The 16,906-nt window shown below is 44.5% G+C and overlaps 1 protein-coding gene across 1 annotated transcript in view; it reads right to left on the bottom strand.

Annotated features, from left to right (window-relative positions):
• Positions 1 to 1,536: 1,536 nt before the first annotated feature.
• PRELID3A (PRELI domain containing 3A) overlaps positions 1,537 to 16,906 on the bottom strand; it is a 273,033-nt gene continuing 257,663 nt past the window's right edge. Inside the window, exon 6 of the mRNA XM_078685696.1 lies at positions 1,537 to 3,492. Coding sequence (XP_078541822.1) covers positions 3,376 to 3,492 — 117 coding nt within the window. The 3' untranslated portion in view covers positions 1,537 to 3,375. The remainder of the gene's footprint in view (positions 3,493 to 16,906) is intronic.

Here is a 16,906-nt window from a genome sequence, read left to right as displayed (position 1 = left end):
CCATAAAAGTTAGGCTCATTTGAGAAGAGCCAGTGTCCTGTAGGGGTGGAACCCACTTCCCCTCGCCGGTGAAGGCTCTGACACAGGAAGTTGGCTACGCAAAGAGTTGGACATGCGAGTTAAATGGACCCGTGGGTGTACTTCTCTGCTTTTATTTTTTAATCGCGGGCTGCCTACGTTTGAAGTCAGTGTTATATTTGTGTGTCTCGTTTTGTGCGTTTTCTCTTCACCTGCGTATATGTCTACGCACGTGTTTCTCTTTCCGTTTGTATTTCTGTATGCTTGGGTGTATTTGCATCTGTGTGGTAAGGTGTCCATGTCAGTATTTATTTTTTGTGTTTGTGTTTGGTGTGTTTCTCTGTGTTTGTGTGGGTTGGCGTGTACATATTGCTGCTTTTTTTCATTTACGCACTGAGGGTCGAAGGGTATATATGTAATAATATATTTCAGTGCGCTCAAAGTGGATTGGAAAAAATACATTCCAAGTGTAATATTTGTTTGTGTGTGCGCGAGGGTGGAATGGGTAATCACACAAATTATAATATGTATGTGGGCGGGGGTGGAATGGGTAGTCACATAAGTGTACTATGTGTTTGTGTGGTAGTCACACAGATGTACTATGTGTGTGTGGGCGGGGTGGAATGGGTAGTTACACAAAGTGTAAATGTGTGTGTGTGGGGCTCTGTTGGTGTGTGTGGGTCTGTGTGTGTGTGGGTCTGTGTGTTTTTGTGTGGCATTTGGCAGAGATTAAACTATTGGCATTGTAAATGACAATGCCATTTATTTTCTGTTTACAAAACCAACACATAAATACAAATTTTGTCATTTACAATGCCAATAGCTCAAACTTTTCAAAAGGCGAAACCATTGCATTGTAAATGCTTGTTCACCTGGTGAGCAAAGTGTGGCTAAAGAAGCACCTGTTTTTAGGGACAGACAAAAAACAAGATCTCAGACACTAAGCAAAACAGTGCAAACTGCTACCTTTTTAGAAAATATATAGAAAGAGAAAAAGAGTTTGGGGCAGATTTATGTCGGACTTGCGCCACGTTATGTAGGCGTAAGGAGTGACACACCACATTATGTATGGGTGGCCTCTGTACATTGCAGGAGTTGCGTCGCACTTGCGACGCTACTCCAGCAATGCGCCGCCCATACACCACAAGATGCGTCACGCATCTGCCCTTCCTTGCACCATGGTGCGCCGCATTGTAAATGCGGCACATCTGTGGTGCCGCAAGGATGGAATTGCGTGACGCATCAGTTCTGGCGCATCCCTGCTGATTTGCAGAGATGCGCCAGAACTCATAAATATGCCCCTTTGTGAATAAGTGCAGTGCAAAGATATGTTCACTTAAAAGCCTATAAACAAATTGATCCCAAAGAAAATGTGTTTATTGCTTGATATTGTGCATGTTACTTCCAGCAATGGCGTATTTGCCTGCCTTGCAAAGTAAGAGCATGACGTTTTACATAACTAAGTAGAAATAGGTGACGTGGAGACACATTCGTTACTTATTTGATTAGAGACTCAAGTTGCCGCTTCTGGGTGGCATGTTTATTTTTTATTTTTAACAACTTTCAAATCATTAATTTTGATCTAACCTCAAACCGTATTGCTGAGAGAGCGGGACTCCTTCTCCTGTGATCACACTACCGCATCAATGTGAAAAGGTGAAAGGGCAGGGCTCGGTTTCATCAGCACCAGAGGTAAAGCACTAATAGTGCACCTAGACAGCTGTTTTGACAAAGATCCAGGAGTAGCATTTGGAAGTGAGGGCAATGTGCTTCTTACTCTTGAAAATGTTTTATTTAAGACGAATTTAAATTCCAATTTCTGCTGGAATGATGACCAAGAGAGCAAATATCTATCTTCATTTGATAACGTGGATATTTCTTTATTGCGTTCATACTGTTGTATTGCGGCTACGTTAAGTAAATGAAATAAGACCTTTTTGCCTTAGGTGGTTTCTTCATACCAGACAGGAAGGAGCTCTCTTCCTTACGGTCCTGTGCAGCCTATGACACTGATCTGAAATTATAAGCATGCTGTGTCCTTACTGGGTAGTTTTGTTTTTCTGTTGGGAGTACTGTTCTTATTGTAGGGGGTAAAACAGGGTGCTCCAGAGCCCTGCCTATTTTATTCTGGAAAATACTAACTGATGAATAAAACAGCTGTCCAGCACAGCGGATCTGAAGGACTGGAAGTAAATGGCAGCTCTCATCTGTCGTCCTATTCTATGTGTTGTCGTTGGGCTAGGCCCCTGATGAGTACCTGGGTCGACCACACACACTTCTCAGCAGCTTATAAAGGGGTTTTGACTTGTATTAAATCTAATTCAACTTGAGGGACCCAACGGTGACAATAACTTAATGATGTATAATATAAAAGCCTGTCCTAACATACAATCTTTACAAAATAAATATTCTACTTCTGCCTAATAATGTTAGGCCAGTTAAATAATATGACAAATATTATACCCGTACAAAAACTCACCTGGGAGCTAGTAGTTGTGTTATTAAATAATTATAAAAAAAATTCACGACATTTCAAGACCCAACTCTGTAGAAGTGTCAGGCTGGATGTAGCCCCGTAAGACACTCAGTGCATTTCTGTTTTTAAAGTTATTGAGGAAGGATGAGCGCTATCATTTCAAGAGCCTAACATACTTCGACAGATTGGGTTTACTTGAGCACACTCAAGCAAACCATGCTCTATTTAGCATGACCTTTGCACTGACCTCTAACATCTGTTTATCAAGGGTGCCTGGATTGGAAAAGTCCAGAGTCAAAGCACCGTTTGCTACTGTATTGCAAGAATCGCAAAACACACTGAGAAAGACAAGTTCCAACATGCGACGTCACCCCCACTTGACATGCATTTTTTTCATCTCCAAGCAAAATTAAACTACTGTTTGGAAAATCCATACGACATAAGCAAAGCCTCACAGTGGTGTTATTTCCAAACTCAATTAAACGAAGGAACCAAAGATGGAGGTCTAAGTTATGCAGGACTCCTTTTGTCTGATGATGATGTCACCTTTGTGAGTTTCTATGGCCGCATGCAGGCATGCTTCAGAACAAACAAGCGTGTTCGAGGCTGGAGATCTCTTTGGGAAGTCCTCTGAGGGCCACCATTGATAGGTTCTGGTCAACAGCTCATCCACTTGGATGCCTAAAGGAAAGGTTTGCTGGAGCGTAGAAGTTTCACCATACTTGATATTCTTCTCATAAAAATATCTGTTGTACAAAAATACAAATAACTGTTCCAGATCAAAATATCTCTGCATACAAAAAAACTGAATCAGAAACAAAAGACCGGGTCTGTGTGCTGAAGACACTGAGAGCCAGGAGTCTCACTGTTAACATCTTGGGTTAAGTTTCTGCTGAGGCAGCTGCCACTGAGGCTTTCACATCTTCCTGCTTCAAGGACGATAGTTCCTCGTATTCATTATTCAGTTTGTCAATCACCCACTCCATGGCATCTTGTCCCTAAAAGCAAAACAACAACAGAATTAAAACAAATAAAACCAAGCCTAAATGTAATAATGTAGATGGTAGGTGGAAATGTGCCCCCCACCACCCCTATCGATCAGACATCCAATCTATCAATAGTGCTTCTCTCTTCAAAATACGAATCACTAGCCCCATAAGAGGTTGTCACCTACAAACATCATTGGCCATTCTGTAGTTGCCCCTCCCCCCCATTTTTGGATAAGTTATATACTGCAAACCAAGTTGAATAGGCATTGCTTATATTCTGATTTTTATACCACAGACAAATTATTTCAGAAATCCAAAATAAATAACTAGGCTTATAAAAACAGTGATGGTAAAATGATTTGGCAATATATAGAAATGGAAAAGAATATATTATCTCCTCGAATAAAAATAAAACAATGACCTCTACTTTCCTGCTATTTGTAAAATGCTTAACTACTTAACCCTTTAGGTGCTGCCGTCGGCCAACGGTCGTCACGGGCACTACCTCCCCAGTGCTGCGTGCGACCGCTGGACGTCCAGTTCAGCACTGGATAATGGACAGCGCAGCACTGGGGAGGTATGTTTACAAGCTCCCAAGGTGTTAAGGGCGAGGGGCAAGATTTATACTAGCCAATACGCCCCATATTATGATAATATGATCGTTGAAATTTGAAGTTAATTTCCTGGTGAGTCTCTACTACTGGCAAATCCAAGATACCACACTAGAATAACATGCAGAGGTAAACAGTGAAGCCCACAAACCAGATTCTTGTTTAATGAGCACTAACTATGTCAACAGGCCACCCATTACTCCACAAGAGAAATATTATTCCATTTGCAAAAACCTTTTGCGAATGGAATGGGATTTTGCAAACCAATATATATATATTTATAGTTATATATATATATATTACCTACTGGCGGTCGCCAGTAGGTATATATAGTTAGGATTTTTTCTCTATGGGTTTTTTGAAAATTCTATGTCTAATAACTTTGGCGTTTGTGGACGGAATTGGCTGAAATTTTCAGGAAAATGGAAAATGTTGTTTCTGAGCAGCCCCTGAAAATTTTGGGGGGGTTCGTCAAGGGGGGGCCGAGAAAAAAGGGGGGTCCCAAAACGCGTTTTTCCCATGTTAATTTCCATAGGGCGGTTGGCCTCACTTTTAGCGCGAACGGCTGAATGGATTTGCACGAAACTTGGCAAAATTGTAGGGACTGGTAGCCCGATGTGCCTTTTGTAGGTCTCAATATATGTGCTCCAGTGGATTTTGAGAAATTAACGTTTAAAAAAAGATATATATCTGTAACAGCGGACTGGGCAGCGGCCCAGGACGCGTACTTTTCGCGCAACGGAGCTTTGTGAAGCGAAGCTGATTGGTTCTCCGGCGTCTGTCAACATTCCAAACAGTCCGTAGCGGCCGCCATCTTGTCTCTCGGTAGGATCGAGAGACAAGAGGAGGCGAAAGCGAAGGGGCAAATGACCATAAGGGGGAATAGTAGATCCTCGCTGACCCCCTAGGTTTGATGTGGAGGTTTTAAAAGGGCCCCGCGGGGCAAAAAAAAAAAAGAATAATAATAATCGAACGGCTGAATGGATTTGCACGAAACTTGGTAAAATATTAGGGACTGGTAGCCCGATGTGCCTTTGCTAGGTCTCAATATATGTGCTCCAGTGGATTTTGAGAAATTAACGTTCAAAAAAAGATATATATCTGTAACACCGCACCGCTTCGCGTACTTTTCGCGTTACGGAGCTTTGCGAAGCGAAGCTGATTGGCTCTCCGGTGTCTGTAAACATTCCAAACAGTCCGTAGCGGCCGCCATCTTGTCTCTCGGTAGGATCGAACAGCTGAATGGATTTGCACGAAACTTGGCAAAATTGTAGGGACTGGTAGCCCGATGTGCCTTTGCTAGGTCTCAATATATGTGCTTCAGTGCATTTTGAGAAATTAACGTTCAAAAACAAGATATATATCTGTAACAGCGCTCCGCTTCGCGGAGATAAAATTATATGTGTATTACCTAGCTGTTGCTAACACCAGTTAGCGACGGCTAGTAGAAGATAGCGACCATCTTGGGCCCCACTTTGCATGTGAGTGATATTTATCACTAATGACATGGAAAGTGGGCATGCCAAGATGTTAGCGACTGGAAACAGTCGCTAACATCGCTATCTCCTATTATCAACTTTTGGAAATATTCGAGATAAGCGCGAATATCTCCAAAAGCTACCACCTGCCCTGAGCAGTTCTTAGCCATGTTATCCAATGGAAGGTGGATAACATGGCTAAGAGCATTAGCTCGGTAATGCATGAATATCGCTGAGTTTTCAGCGATATTAATGCATTGCGGTCGTTTTTTATCGTATTTCCGATAAACCTTGATAATAGCAAGGTTTATCTGCGATAATTTCTGACGGTAAAAAAATCGTTGCTAAGCATCGTTAGGGATAAATATCGCTTAACTTTGGTAATATGCCCCAACGTCTGTTAACGTTCGATTCGAAGGAAATCAGGAAGTGTTGAAAAACATTGTCTGCGCCATCTTGTCTTTTTTCAAATGCCACACTTTTGTCGTGCACGGCAGCCATTTTAGATGCCTTGACCAGATCCACTCTGTGCACGCTGTCGATCCTTAGCATGGCTCCCCACCCTCGCAAGCATCTCCCCCAGGCAGTGGTCACCCCCGCTCTCTGTCTTATGCATGGGTAATAAACCTCCCCCCATCTGCGCTGCTCTTCCCTGAGAATCACACCCTGTGCCCGCCCGACACCTCCCTTTCGCCCTATTCACTACTGCACCCTCTGACACTCCTTTTCCTCTGTGTCCGATTGTCCAGGCTGGTCCTAGGGTATCAGCTAGCCCTGCAGATGTAGTTTATGGCCACAGCTGTAAAGAATCACCCCTCTTGAAAGGAGTTATAGTAGATCAAGGCCCACACTCGATGAGATCCGGCACAGCAGAAGCGTTGCTATTATCTGAAAAGCATCCTGTATTGTGATTGGGGAGGGGACCGAGCCTGAAGCGGAAGATTCCAGGGATGACTCTTTGTACATCAAAGTTTTTACAATTATGTGTCACATTAAATATATATAGCACTCCGACAAAGTAGTAAGATTATAAAACTTTAATAATTTATAAATATATACAAGAAAACAAAAATAGTAATAACATATAAACATTTTTAGGGAAAAACAACGAAGTAGCGGTCGGCTGTGCGAATAGTCCCAACGCAGCACAACGTCCAGATTTCCGGCGTGGGGCGTCGCGGGGGGTGGGTCATCAGTAGCAAACTGTTGTGCGAATAGTTCCAAGGCAGCAGAACGCGCCGAAATCTAGATGACACGAAAGTGATGTCTAGTAAGTTGCCACCCAGCAAATAACGGCATGGGGCGTCGCGGGGGGTGGGTCATCAGTAGCAAACTGTTGCGCGAATAGTTCCAAGGCAGCAGAACGATGGCACCAAGGTGATGTCCAGTAAGTTGCCGCACTGGTTTTGGTATCCTACAATGCTGCTCCGAATAACGGCGTGGGGCGCCCCGGGGGAGGCGGTGTGAACGGGCCTCTCCAGGTGGAGTGTCATCTGTTGTAGTGGGGCGCCCCTTTACCGTTTCAGTTGCCATTCCGTCCGTTTTTGGTCCACTGTGTCAAATGCCGCAATTCAGCTGAGTTGCGCCCACTCTTGCGGTGCAGCCATAGGCGGCTGTCACAGGAGTCTCAAAATGGCGGCAGGCTCTTTCCTTTTTGGGCCTGGTCCACTGAAATGGCCCTGGGACACCTTGGAAATCGGACGCTTGTCTGCTAGGTCTTGGACCCCATTCTCGAAAGCGTCCCCTCCGCCTTGAGAATTCATCAAAAGTTTTGGGGGCTCCGACTCCTGCAGGCTTCTGGTGGGGAGCGGCTGCCATGATTGCTCGCGGAATGACCACGACTGAGCTACGAGATGGTGGTGCTCTCATGCTGACGCCAGCTTCAGTCTGAAACATCCAGAAACAAGGTGCGGCTTTCATCGTTTGGGAAAAAAAAAAAGTTTTCATCCAATGAAAAGTGTTGTTTTTAGGTCACATGATCAAGCCTTCCATCATTAGGAAACCAAAAGTAAAATGAACCAATGAAAAGTTTTATAAACAAGTCACATGACCTGTTATGCGGCATAGGGTGTAAAATGCGGAGAAAATACGTTGGTACGTGAGGCGGCGTCAGTAGCGGACCGATGTGCGAATAGGCCGAAGGCAATACAACGCGCCAAGATCCGGATGGCACCGAGGTGGTGTCCAGCAAGTTGCAGCACTGGTGTGGCCATCCTACAATGCTGAAAGTCGGCGTGGGGCGCCCCGTTGGCTTGTGAGTTTGCGTCAGTAGCGGACCGATGTGCGAATAGGCCGAAGGCAGCACAACGCGCCAAGATCCGGATGGCACCGAGGTGGTGTCTAGTAAGTTGCCGCACTGGTGTGGCCATCCAACAATGCTGTAAGTCGGCGTGGGGCGCCCCGTTGGCCTGTGAGTTTGCGTCAGTAGCGGACCGATGTGCGAATAGGCCGAAGGCAGCACAACGCGCCAAGATCCGGATGGCACCGAGGTGGTGTCTAGTAAGTTGCCGCACTGGTGTGGCCATCCTACAATGCTGAAAGTCGGCGTGGGGCGCCCCGTTGGCCTGTGAGATGGTGTCAGTAGCGGACTGATGTGTGAATGGGGCCAAAGGCAGCGCAACAATATTTTCTACTATATTTTCGGAGTAGAAGACACCACAAGGCGCTGAGATGCCAAGATCCGGATGGCACCGAGGTGATGTCTAAGTTGCGGACCGATGTGCGAATGGGGCCAAAGGTAGCGTAACAAGATTTTCTGTATGGAAGATACCACTAGGCGTTGAGATGCCAAGATTCGGATGGCACCGAGGTGATGTCTAGTAAGTTGTCGCACTTCTGTGGCCATCCTACAATGTTGAAAGTCGGCGTGGGGCGCCCCGTTGGCCTGTGAGATGGCGTCAGTAGCGGACCGATGTGCGAATGGGGCCAAAGGCAGCGCAACAATATTTTCTGATTTGAAGACACCACAAGGCGCTGAGATGCCAAGATCCGGATGGCACTGAGGTGGTGTCTAGCAAGTTGTGGCACTGGTGTGGCCATCGTACAATGGTAAAAGTCGGCGTGGGGCGCCCTGTTGGCCTGTGAGATGGTGTCAGTAGCGGACTGATGTGTGAATAGGGCCAAAGGCAGCGCAACAATATTTTCTACTATATTTTCGGAGTAGAAGACACCACAAGGCGCTGAGATGCCAAGATCCGGATGGCACCGAGGTGATGTCTAAGTTGCGGACCGATGTGCGAATGGGGCCAAAGGTAGCGTAACAAGATTTTCTGTATGGAAGATACCACTAGGCGTTGAGATGCCAAGATTCGGATGGCACCGAGGTGATGTCTAGCAAGTTGTGCCACTGGTGTGGCCATCGTACAATGGTAAAAGTCGGCGTGGGGCGCCCTATTGGCCTGTGAGATGGTGTCAGTAGCGGACTGATGTGCGAATGGGGCCAAAGGCAGCGCAACAATATTTTCTGACTGACACCACAAGGCGCTGAGATGCCAAGATCCGGATGGCACCGAGGTGATGTCTAAGTTGCGGACTGATGTGCGAATGGGGCCAAAGGCAGCGTAACAAGATTTTCTGTATGGAAGATACCACTAGGCGTTGAGATGCCAAGATTCGGATGGCACCGAGGTGATGTCTAGCAAGTTGGTGTGGTCATCCTACAATGCTGAAACTCGGCGTGGGTCACCCCATTAGCCTGTGAGATGGCGTCAGTAGCGGACCGATGTGCGAATAGGCCGAAGGCAGCACAACGCGCCAAGATCCGGATGTCACCGTGGTGGTTTCATAGTTGAGAGGCACTTCATCTGCAGTGGGGCGCCGAGATCCGGATGGCACCGAGGTGATGTCTAGCAAGTTGCTGTACTGGTGTGGTCATCCTACAATGCTGAAATGTAGTGGGGCGCCCATTTACCGTTTCAGTTGCCATTCAGCTGAGTTTCGGCTGCTCTTGATGCTACAGCGACAGGCGGCTGCAAGAGGACTCTCAAAATGGCGGCCTGTTCTTTGTATTTGGGCCTGGTCCACTAAAATGGCCCTGGTACACCTTAGAACTCGGACGCTCGATTTTTTTTCCTTTCCTGTACATGCAAAAAAAGGTAAATGCCCGGTACGTTACACGCTTCATCTGCCACAATGAACTCTCCAGAGGAACCGAAAAAAAATATAGTTGTGGTAACTATACCATGCATCGTCATATGGAGAGGTGGCACCAATTAATTATAGTGCTGCATAAAAGAGAGATTTGGAGGAGAACCCCTGACCTGCTAGTACATTCATCAAAGAAGTGGCACTGAGAGCTTCAGAGGCAAGGGAAACGGTCCCAAATATTTAGAAGAACTTTGGAAAGATTAAAATGACATGTTTAGATTGTGGTAAATTAATTTCATGTGGACAGATGAGTGTTACTCTAATAAATACAGCATATGAACATCATCATAGTCGATGGTTGGTAGAGACATTTTGAGTATATTCTGGACCTGCCCGTCCTCGCCCAAAATGGCGCCGGAATAAATGGGACTCGTAACTCCTTGTTGTGTACTGGTTGCAGAACCTTGAAATCACGAGATACGTATGCAGTTTTGAAGCACATGGCGGGCGGGGACGAGAATTGATTGAATATTTCGACATCCCTATTGATATTAAGTTCTGATGTGTTATTGATTACTGTGCTGTTGAAAATTCGAATTAACGTCACCCATGGTACTTGCTCGCAAATGTATATCTAGATAATTTTATTGTAACTGGCCCTGTCGTATTTTAATTATAAAATGTACGTCCACCGATTCCGTAACTGTTAGACACCTTAGTTCTTGCAACCTAATGGCCCGCCCGTTACGTTCCTCTACAGTGTAAATGTCTATTCATCATATACGATTACAGTTTGCTCCGTGGCAGGCCCACGTGGTTATAGGCTCGTATTTGTATAATGAAATTTTCACAATAAAGGTTTTTAAAAGAAAACATGGTAGTAGTATATACATTGGTAAAGTTTTTAATAATAGTCACTGTTTTAGAATCATTAAAAGGCAAGTGAAATAAAGCAGACCAATTACATGAAGGGTAAAAGGTATAATACGAAGGAACGCAGTAAAGATAAATGGTCAAGGGCTGTTGTGTTTTCTATTCCTGCAACAGAAAGTGATCGATAAGAATCTCATATTCAGGCGTATCGGCGACTAAGACAGCAGGTCGACCCTCTTTTGCTCAACGGCTCCGTCATGGGACGAAGAAACGCTCTTTTTCTCGAAAAAAGAATATATTTTACTTGCAGGACAGTTGTAAAATTTCCGGGAAAGTACATTAGCCTGGAACATTATAACATATATTTAAGAAAAAAGAATGTTCGGAAGTAATTAAAAGCGTAATTTTTAGGTGATATGACCAAGGCTTTCATCATTAGAATAAGAAAAGTAAAATGAACCAATGAAAAGTTTTATTAACAAGTCACATGACTTGTTATGCTTACGTTACGCGCTGCGCGCCCCGGATGACTTCCGGATGCGCTAACGCGGCGCGTCATATGACGCATTACGCGACAACGCAGGTCCAGAATATAGTCAAAATGTCTCCACCAACCAGCGGTCGAAACACAACCCCTTTCAGCAGGCTAAATAGTTCTGTTAAATGACAACAGAAGGGACAGGCAACAAGAACCATCAGTCAAAGAGGGGAGGGCTAGGTCTTCTCTACCGGGTTACATTGGGGCGCTACCGGAACTGATCGAATTGGTAGTCTACAGTGTTTCTGGATGTTTCAGACTGAAGCTGGGGTTAGCATGAGAGCACCACCATTTCGTAGCTCCGTTGTGGCCATTCCGCAACCAATCATGGCAGCCGCTATTTATCGTTATTTTGGGCGGGGTGGGTGGCGGAGCCGAGCTGTTTTGCAGCCATCATTGTGTGGAGTTCAGTTCATCTCACTAGTTTTGTATTTGTCATGAGGGGTTGTTCCTAATGTTTCTATTTTAGCGAGGTCAAAAAGAGATCCCATTAGTGGCCTACTGATTTTACTCGATTCCTTTTCTTTTTTTTTACACGATTTTTCGTTATCTGCAAAGACTAAACAGAGTATTGCGACTCTGTGTTTGTTTGTAAATAGAGAATGAACCAAAGAGAACTAATTCTAAAACAGTAAATACTTGGATAACAATCAATCAAATGGAGAGAGAAGCAGGCACGACGGATTACAACGGGGGCAAAGGCCTGCGTTAACTACCTTTCACTATCTGCAAAGAGAGAGTACTCCTAATAGAAATGAGGGGGGGGGGCACCATTCAAAGCAGATCAGTGTGCATAAACACGAAAATGTTTTCACTTACCACGTACTTGACATTCGACAGCTTATGATATTTGCTATTAAAAAACCATTGAAATTCACTGAAAAAACCATAGGTTATAGACCATATATAGTTAGGAATTAGCATTTACAAAACCTTGAAAATTCACTGAAAAAACCATAGGTTATATACCATATATAGTTAGGAATTAGCATTTAAAAAACCTTATTTTACTCACACAAAACCATTGAAATTCCATATATAGTTAGTTGCACTAACTATATATTGCGCACCCGCAATCCACTGCTGATGATGTCACATATTACATCATTCATGACATGGTCAGTGACATCACTGATGACATCACTGATGACATCTCAAATGACATCACTGATGACATCACTGATGACATCTCATTTGACATTAATGACCACATCACTGATGATATCATTCATGTGACAATACAATGCATCTCCTCACATTTTAATATAACCTCTGTTTCACCCAGTGTTAAAAACAGAGTATAATTTTTGAAACCATTGACACACCAATACTAGTTACTACATACGTACTCACTGATTCCTACGTCTACACACACATTCACTCATTCACCCATACAATCATTCATACATACAATCACTCATGTTTACAACACTATCATATGCACTCATACACCTATACAGACACTCACACTCTGCCACTCATCCATGGAGTTACTCACACACCTAGTCAGTCCTGTAAAGAATCAATCACACTTCCATTTTCTACTCTATACAGTTAAACATAGAGCACCTTACGTTTTCAACCATATACTAACACATACTTACTCTCTTATACAATCATTGATACAAGTACACATTGATCTGTACAGAGTCACACACCTCCCAGCCAGCCACACACACACTCAGTCTCCCATGCAAATACTTGGGCAATCAATCAATAACCCATATAGTTACTCATATAGCTACTGATCAACACATGCAGCAGTTTACAGAACAACAGACATAATGATGCACAAATTAAGACACTTTAGTCACTAACCCATGCACTCAGTGAGACACATTTAATCACTCACTCATACATTCAGTCATGCACCTACTAAATCCTTCGTCCAGACACTTATACATCCACTCATTCTTCAATATGTAAGACATATTTTAACTTTACAGAAACATAGTCACTGGATGTTGTCATCAGTGATGTCATCAGTGATGTCATTTGAGATGTCATCAGTGATGTCATCAGTGATGTCACTGACCATGTCATGAATGATGTAATATGTGACATCATCAGCAGTGGATTGCGGGTGCGCAATATATAGTTAGTGCAACTAACTATATATGGAATTTCAATGGTTTTGTGTGAGTAAAATAAGGTTTTTTAAATGCTAATTCCTAACTATATATGGTCTATAACCTATGGTTTTTTCAGTGAATATATATATATACACACTATGGTATGGGTACTGTCTGTATGGGTTGCAGAAACCATTTTAGGAATTGTAAAAACTTGATGTAACTGGTGCAAGCATGGTTTCATCTTTCTATCAACCACAGCATCAGGAGAAGTTCTAAATAACCACCCGAACATCTTTCCTCTTTTCCGTTTCACCCAATTTTTAAACTTTTTTCTTAGTCTGGCGTGGAGCCAAAATAAACTGGTCTAAGTGATTATGCTATTAGCTTATTGTCTTGCCTTAATTATCATCCATTGCTGTGTCACACTGAGTCTGTGTAATCTTAAGTCCGTAAGTGAAGAGAAATCATATGTGTTCCTTATGCATTTACTTCCTCACATGCCCTCTAACATAATCGCATCACGGTGTGCACGGATGGCACTAATATACATAGTTATTGATTCAAGTGAATACCAAGCATTAGCATAGCCAATAGGTCTTGCCTGTGGGACCTTATAAGTGTTTAGCCATGCAACAGTTGATGTTGTTGCACCAAGGATATTGTGCTGGATCACTAAACACTTATAAGGTCCCAAAGGCGAGACCTATTGGCTAAGCAAAGGCTTGTTTCGGATATGCTCTTGAGATGGGATGGTATCTGTGAGCAATGCCTTAGTTAGCATCCTCTGAACCTTCCATGAGTGCACATGGTCACTGTGGGTGGGCTGTGTTCTCATATGTGAGGATCAACTGTTCTGGCGATTTTGAAAAACAAACAAAATGGTAGCATGTGTTTTCTCTACACGTCCTATTAATGGGGACTGCTTGCCTTTAATCGCCTAGCAATGCATAAGGCCACCTAAGTTCCAGCTTTTCACCAGCTTCACGATGATTGGCAGGAAGTGGGATAGGGCCAGAGAGCCGCACAAACAGCAGCGGCGCTGACAGCTACAGTACATTATGCAGTGGAAGGATTCTCTCAGAAGGTGAATGAAACCTCTGGCGATGACGGATCCATCCATTACAATTCTAGCAGCACCCTGTGGAGCTCTGGAGAGTGCTGCGCACGTGGACTCGGCGAATCCTTCCTCAACGTAACCCTTCTCTCACGCATTTCTTTACCAGCACCCCACTTTAACGAAGCCAGATGCAACACTGGTGGATCCGTGCAAACACAATTCAAATCTATCCGTCTCCTGTTCCATATTTTAAAACAGCATATGGCGAGAAACGCATATGTAAAATTCGAATAAAAACATTCTTAATAAATCATGACTTTGCAATTCGATATTTTAAAATCTCAAGCTCGTCAGGGTGGACGCACAGCGTAGAAGGAGACAGTGCTAGCAGAAATATTGATTTTTGCCACATGATTCCGGGGAAAGTGGAGAGAATCAGAAAAGAAACATGATTTTAATTGCTTGTCCTGAAGTTAATACAAACACTTCTCAAGACAATCTGATACAGGGGGAAGAGTGGCCCAATTATATGTGCGCGCTCCTCTGCAAAACCTGCATAGCTAACTCTGAAATACTGCCGGTGTGAACACGCATCTGGCGTGTGCAGGAAAAAAAGCAGAGATTCCCTACACTTCTTAGAAAAGTATAAACTGAACATACACTTTTGATGTGTTTTTGCTGGATACATTAAACAAGCATTATATACACACAGTCATTCCTATATAAAAAATAATAATTCACACCATGCAAAGGTGTTCGAGAAGCTTTTGTATACATGCACAAACGCACAGTTGAAAGTCACAGTCATACTTTACACATTGTAGCACTACTACGGAGCTATATACCAAGTACAAAGGCGTACACAATCTACACAAACACACAGGCATGCGCAAAGGCGCAAGCACAACATTCGCACAGCGCACACACGCCATAAAATGTGATACACACATCATTGTACACATTTATTGCACAAGCAAACACGCACAAGCGTTTACATACACAGTGACTCATGCACAAGCTCACAAGTAACGTGCAGTGGGGTACACACGAAAAAACATGCTCCTCTATGCAAGCACACATATAGAATACAGGACCAAACTGACGAGAAGACGGACAGGCCCTCCGGGGCGCGAGCCAAAGCCTTCATCCCATCCTGTTTGTTTGCTTTCCTCGGGGGAGGCAGCTGGCCCAGAGCGGCAGCCGCTGCCCGGGGATCAGGGTGGCGCGGGCGCTGCCAATGACAGAAGCGGCCCCCCATTGTCCCTGGGAGGTAAGAATGCCGGGAGACTCTGTGTTTTTCCAGGGCCGACTTTCTTATTTACCTTGCGATAACTGTCCGGAAAGTGGCTCGTACGTTGAAAATAACGCAGTGCTCTCCGGTGTGGGGCTGATAAGCCGGGCTAGCGCGGCATCGCCGGGAGGCATGAATGGGCCTTTTCTACTGAACGGGAGAGCCTGGGACGCTTCCTGCAGCCGCAGAGGGTGCAGGGGCGGGAGGAGCATGGGAAAGCATCTGTAGAGAACTGCATGGGTTCCATGAGCTCTATTGTAGGAAGGAAAATGCCCCCCTTGCTCGGCTAGGTAGTGAAAGACAGCCATAATTGGGGCCCACACACCAGCTGGGCCCCGCTGCCACCGCTCCTGCCGCGCTAATGACAGCCACGCTCCTTGGAGTGATTGCAGTGTTCTCATGTCAGTTAAATTTAATACTGTTGACATTTATTTGGGCTCTTTCTAGTCAGTACAGAACAATCGCAATACCAGTATAAACAAGGGAGGGACTGGTAGCATCTGAAACAAGCGCGCGCGCGCTAAAAGTAAAAAAAAAGTGTCTGCAAAAGTGAAAGCGTTTCACTTGCAGGAGCGAGCAGCGCCAGGAGCAATAATTGCTACCAAATGGCGCCGCTCGCTCCCGCAAGTGAATCGCCAAACGTGCATGCGTTGCCATTGAAGGCAATGGAACTCGTGCACGTTTTTGGTTGAAAAGCCGAAGCGATTGCTAAAGGTCTTTTGCCTATGCAGCGCATGCTCGCTGCGTAGGCGAGACCTAAAAACCAAACGATACAATATCTTAATTAGGGGTTGGTGAAAATTCCGCTATGCTGGCAGACTTCACAGAGTTTTGCCCACTCCCCATTCTGCTTGGAACGCAGAGGTCTGAAAAAACTCCACCAACCACTGCGTGGTAGAGTTTGTTCTCTGACATGGCTCACCAATGTTAAGTTGGCGAGCACAAACAAGAATTTGCGTCCTCAATGCAATATTCGGGCGCTAGAATACTTCCTGGTGACATTTTTCAATGCCGGCGCTCATGTCAGTTTGCAGCCATTCGCACTGAGAAAGCTGCCGCTCAAGTAGAAAATCTACTCCAAAGTTAAAAAACTGACCACACTGAAGAATGACCTTGAACGTAATTCATTATGTTTGAGACGCCTCCGATTCTTAAAACAAATGTGTATGTGACAGGCACATCCTGCCAAGGTGAAGAGCGGCTACTTGTTTCCCTTTTCTGAACAGTCTGTAGGACTGGGGAAAGAGCTGTGGGGTTTGCAGGCAGGATCTGCACGGAGAAAGTGCAGTGTTTCTTATGCTTCATTCCCAGTTCCCTTCGTTCCACTGCCTGGCCCGCAGAGAGAAGTTATAACGGTGCCTCCCCTCATTGTGCTGATGACCAAAGATGTTGTTAAGCGCACCGCGAAATTAAG

This window comes from Lissotriton helveticus, chromosome 4_1, assembly GCF_964261635.1.
Source record: "Lissotriton helveticus chromosome 4_1, aLisHel1.1, whole genome shotgun sequence".
NCBI lineage: Eukaryota > Metazoa > Chordata > Amphibia > Caudata > Salamandridae > Lissotriton > Lissotriton helveticus.
Note: the sequence above shows the minus strand (reverse complement) of the source record. Positions and strands in the feature narration are given on the sequence as shown.